Source organism: Cydia splendana, chromosome 11 (genome assembly GCF_910591565.1).
Source record: "Cydia splendana chromosome 11, ilCydSple1.2, whole genome shotgun sequence".
NCBI lineage: Eukaryota > Metazoa > Arthropoda > Insecta > Lepidoptera > Tortricidae > Cydia > Cydia splendana.
The window spans coordinates 18,224,947-18,230,606 of NC_085970.1; the positions used below are offsets into that span (position 1 = coordinate 18,224,947).

At 38.2% G+C, this 5,660-nt stretch overlaps 1 protein-coding gene across 1 annotated transcript; it reads left to right on the top strand.

Moving 5' to 3' along the window:
• Positions 1-2,539: 2,539 nt before the first annotated feature.
• Positions 2,540-4,524, top strand: LOC134795172 (cytochrome P450 6B6-like). The gene is made up of 2 exons (XM_063767003.1): positions 2,540-3,827; positions 4,471-4,524. Exons 1-2 carry the CDS (start codon positions 2,655-2,657, stop codon positions 4,522-4,524), a joined length of 1,227 nt encoding a protein of 408 aa, XP_063623073.1. The 5' UTR covers positions 2,540-2,654.
• The last annotated feature ends 1,136 nt before the right edge of the window (positions 4,525-5,660 follow it).

Below are 5,660 nucleotides of genomic sequence, written 5' to 3' on the forward strand. Positions count from 1 at the left end.
TGAACCCTGGCTGTACCTAAAGGCACTCAGGTTTGTTGCAACATAGGCACACGCTGTTTTGGTCATCCGACGTCTTGATGAGCACTTAGGACAGTAGTACCCAAGATAGAGCTGATGCTGAACCCTGGTTGTACCTAGCGGAACTCAGGTTTGGTGCAACATAGGCACACGCTGTTTTGGACACCCGATTCGTCATGATGAGCACATGGTAGAGCATTACCGAAGATAGCTGATGCTGAACCCTGGTAGTACCTATTGGAACTCAGGTTTGGTGCAACATAGACAAACGCTGTTATGGTCATCTCTCGTCGCGTCAAACTGCTGTCAAGAAAATTTCATATCTTGCAGCAAATGGGCCGCTGCCGATCACCACTTCTCGAGTTGACTACGGATTTGCCGTGTAATAATTTTCTTGTACTTTGAATATTAATATATCCTGCTTATTAATCGAAAAATGAAATATGTACCTATACTTATGCGCCACGGCGACAATTATTCAAACTTGGATACGCGTGTGGAAATTTTGCAATTTGTTTGTTCACATGCGTTATGTCCAGGATACTTGTGTTAGTCTAAGAATAAAATAATTATCATTCAACGTTGTAGTTTTATTTTGTAACTTTTTCCTTATCCAGACTTTCTCGTCGCTCAGCGACAATATTTTTTCGAATTCCGTAGATTCATTTCCAATGTGCTCGATAGTCGTGTGAGGCACGAAATCTGTGAATTTTTTATGTACCTACTACAAACGAAACTCGAAATTGAATGAAGTCTAATAACTACTTAAGTGTTTTTAAGGTGCGTCCAGATTGCCCGAATGGGTCACGAATATGCTGTTCGCGTGCATGTCACTTTTACATTAGCGTTTAAAAATCCTCAATCCAGACGACAACGATTTCTTAAATGAAGAAAGTTGCGTGTGTATGCCTGCCATATTATAAGTTCTGTATATTTCTTCTATACCTAGTTACCAATATGAGTCAGTGAATTCAAGAGCCACATAAATACAGTAAATTGTGTAAAGTCTATAGTTTACTTGTCATATCCTAGGGGCTGTTTAAGACGAGATGAGGTCCTGACTGCAGTTACGCCTGATTAGCTCTGAATCGACACGGCTTTCTATAATACCTATTGTCATATCATCTCAGAACAAGAAGGGTATATGTGCTCTTGAAATGTACGGTAGTTATTACCTATTGTAATACTCTCGTAGGAGAACAAGGGCGTATGTGGCTTAGAAATGGGTGGTGGTTATGAGCGTTTGGATCGGAGACAGATGGGATCAGATAGATAGTACCTACCTATTTATAAATTGTCAATATTATTGTATTGGTAATTCGTAACGTATATATTGATATTGTATTGATGCCTTCGAGCATTTAATAACTGGAGTCGCCTTTAAGAGCTTACACCTCTGCCGAAAAACTTGCACAATCGTGCGAACTTTTGTATGGACTGGCTATTTGTAACGTACAAATCATGTAGAAATACCAATACATTTGACGTCCCCTCCCCAAAAAACGGCAGACTGTTTCGTAAAGAAAATGACAGCGATGACATCTCCAGTTACTAAATGCTCTAAGATTGATGCATATCCAAGTCAGGCATTTGACAGAGCTCAATCTTGCAAGTAGGCTTAGGGATACTTTCCTCAGGATAATAACCTGTTCACATTATAAGATTTGACGTTACAGTAAAAGTTAAGTTTTGGTTTTGTTTTGACACGTGTTATTAAAGAAATAATAAATATAAATCATCAGATCGTCAATATTTATGAGCTATGCTCTTGTCGGTGGAGTAATCGCCACTCTTCTTTTTGCCGGGCCATCCTTTTAACTCCTTCGTACGACACGACAGAAACTCTATCTTTTATTTGGCTGAGATATGCGAGCCTGGGCCTTCCTCTGCGTCTGCGTTTATAAATATAAATATGTAATAATAATTAAATTGGTACTTGATATGTAAAATTATTTAAGCATAGATATTAGAATATATACATTTATTGACTTGTAAAATGATTGCCTTTTATCAATAAAATATTTCAATCTGAATCTGAGTAGAGGTAGATTTCCAATCTTACTACAATCTTGCCGCTAACCAGTCTTGTACAGTCGACGTCAAAGATATGTTTACATTTTTCGCCTTATTACAAAGGAGTAAGGTGCAAAAGTGTAAACATATTTTTGACGTCGACTGTATTTAACTTCCCTGTCTCCCTATTTAAGTGCTCGAGCATGTTATGGATATGCATATGCATAATGCATGTATTATAAAACGGATTTTCAACACGATGCGAATTGCATACTTTATTACTAGTATAACTCTTTGTTGCACACCTCAAGATCAATACGTGATACACCTACATGATTAACCTTTAATCTTATCACTGTTAATGAGTTCAGTCTTAGTAATTGCAGTAATCATAATGTCTCAAGATCTTGGACAGCATGGTCCTCCTGACGATAGTCGCACTCACAGTTGCGATCGTAGTACTGTACTATCACTTTACAATCACTTTTAATTACTGGAGAAACCAACAAGTCCCAGGCCCCAGGCCAATACCAATTTTCGGGAACACTTTGAAGTTTGTTTTAGCTTCAACTTCATTGGGCGTTATATTGAAAAGACTATACGACGATTATCCGACTGATAAAATGGTGGGACTGTACAGAATGAGAACGCCGTGTCTCTTGATACGCGACCTGGACATAGTTAAACATGTTTTGATAAAGGACTTTCAAGTTTTCTCGGACCGTGGTGTCTCATTTAGCAAGAAAGGGCTGGGAACAAACCTGTTCCACGCCGATGGAGAAACTTGGCGATCGCTAAGACATCGCTTCTCCCCCCTGTTCAGTAATCAGAAACTTAAGAACATGATGTACTTGCTGAATAATCGAGCTGATAAATTCATGGAATATGTAAGTGAGGTGACTGTGACTCCAGAGCACGATGTGCACGGACTGATGAGAAAGTACACGATGTCAACGATATGGGCGTGCGCGTTCGGTTTCGATATCGACACCTTTCAAGAAGAAATACACACCACTTTGAAGAAGATCGACCAGGCCATATTTAGCCGTAATTTGATAATCGAGCTCGAAATGATGTATCCGGGTTTACCCAAAAAACTCAAAATTGACATATTTCCGAGCTTTATGCAACATTTCTTTAAAGATCTCGTCGAAAAAGTAATCACTCAAAGAAAAGGAGTACCATCGACTAGGAACGACTTTATGGATTTGCTTTTACAAATTAAGAATAATAAAGAACTTCAAACTGCCGGAAGATTCGGCGATGTAGAAGGTGAAAATGTAGAAATAACTAATAGCATAATAGAAGCTCAATCATTTGCGTTTTATGTAGCTGGCTATGAAACATCGGCGTCCACCATGGGGTTCATGCTATACCAACTAGCACTGAACCCTGAAATACAGGAGAGATTAAGAAAAGAAATAGACGAGTATCTTCAAAGACACGAAGGCCGAATAGAAGTGGACACCATAAAAGAATTAACATATATGGACCAGGTTTTTAACGAGACCCTTCGAATGTATCCTATTGTGGAACATTTACGACGAAAATCGCAAACAGATTATGAGTGTCCGGGTACTAACGTAAAAGTGTCTAAGGGACAACTAGTGCTTATATCTGTTTGGGGGATTCACCACAATAAGTTGTACTACCCAGAGCCGCAAAAGTTTAATCCTGATAATTTCTCTCCGGGGAACACCGCTAGTCGACATCCCTGCGCGTACCTTCCGTTCGGTGCAGGACCGCGCCATTGCATTGGTAAGTACGTAAACAAAATACCATCAAAAATTTTTCATGTACTCGTAAAATGTTGCCAAGACGTAACCATATGGATCGCACTGTCAAAAAGTTATCAGATCTATTATACAAGCCCTGACTTCACACACTTTATACCTTAGTCAAAATATGTGGCTGTGGCATGAAAATGTTTTTGGTGGGATTTCACGACTTTTTTTAAGTTGCTTATGATGACAGTTAAATGACAATCTTCCATCCCTCGCTGGCATACTGAACGTTCGTTTACTATGGAGCCAACGCCGATCGAACTGATAAAATCAAATGTTCTAGAGATAACAACGGAGTTACATTGGTAACTCACCGAAATGTAAATTGCTAATATTTGGGTCAAACAGATCACTGTGTTATGTCTTTCCTGTAGACATACACAAGAGTTAAGGGCTATAAAGGTTAATTTTCTTATTTAACCCTTATCCACGTGAAAAGGTCCTCCTTTTATTTAGAGAACTATGATAAAATCATTACTTACATGCCCACAAGCTGTTAACTATTGCCCACAGGAGAGAAAACTAGTGTGTTATCGCGAACAGCACATTTTTCGTTGGTACATTACATTTGGTGTGTGATATTACAAGTTACGTACCTACTGTAAATTGTAATATCGAACTTAAAAAACATTTGTAATAATGTTTCCGATTTTAGCTATTTGATATTAAATTCTTCGACAAACACAAGCCTAAATGCGGAAAGCTGTAATTCAATTAAATAATTATGACAAATACGTTAATTATGCAAATCTCGATCCTATAATATTTCCTCAAAACAAACCCAAATCCCAAAAGCAAAAGCTCGTATCACCAAAAAACTAAAACTTGCAATATCAACTTTAAGACCCACTAATTATAACTGAAATTAAATGTTGCTGAAAATGTTACAAAGGTCGTTTTTACTATGAAATTTCCAAGTATAAAATGGCTTTTCGTAACCCGTTTACCACAATAGGGGCGGATTTACATCCCACTCGAGAAATACGTTGGCGAGCATGAGAATCTAAAATTCTAATTGTCTTGGATCAAAGATGGCGAAAATTTTAGATATTTCGAGTACATACTTGGAGTTTGCTTTGAGATTTTCGTGTACCTAATAAATTATTTTTTTATTATTTTTGTGGCACTATGTCCACCCCACACAGTTATTTCGATTATTTTGATCTATACTCATAGACACATCGACAGACAGACAGACACACATGGCATATCAACCATTATTGAATCTGACAAAATAATTTAGATGTTAAGGCTGCCTTTCCACTGAGCGAACGTGAGAGGAAACGTGTGGGGAATCAACCAATAGGCCCCGTGCATGAACTATGGGGGGCAGCATAGAAGCCGTCAGATTTAAGGCGCGAGGCGTAAATGTGTCGTTTATGTTTCCGATGTAGCCCACAAAATGTCAGAACCCACTATGCACAAGGACACGTACCGACGAGAATCGTAGGTGGTAGCACTTTCTTTGGCAATGTACATGTGCACATATGTTTCCGATTCAGGTCATAAGATGGCAGACTTTCGCGTTTTCGCTGGCGCCACTTGAAGGGATGTTACCTATATTTAAATGGTCATTTATCTTAGATGATAGTATTTAGGTGGGTCTATATTAGGTCGCATAATAATTAATTGTCCTAATGTAATGTTACGCATAAAACTCATTTCGCATATTATTGTGCCGAAACTCTTAACACATCTGAAAAAATATAAAACAAGCCTAACCTAACCTTCCATATTCTACACAACCTATGCAAAATATTTTCGAAAATACCTTCTGTGTCAGCTGGAGTAAAATTATGCGAAGAGAGTTTTATGCGTAACATTACATCAGGACAATCAATTATT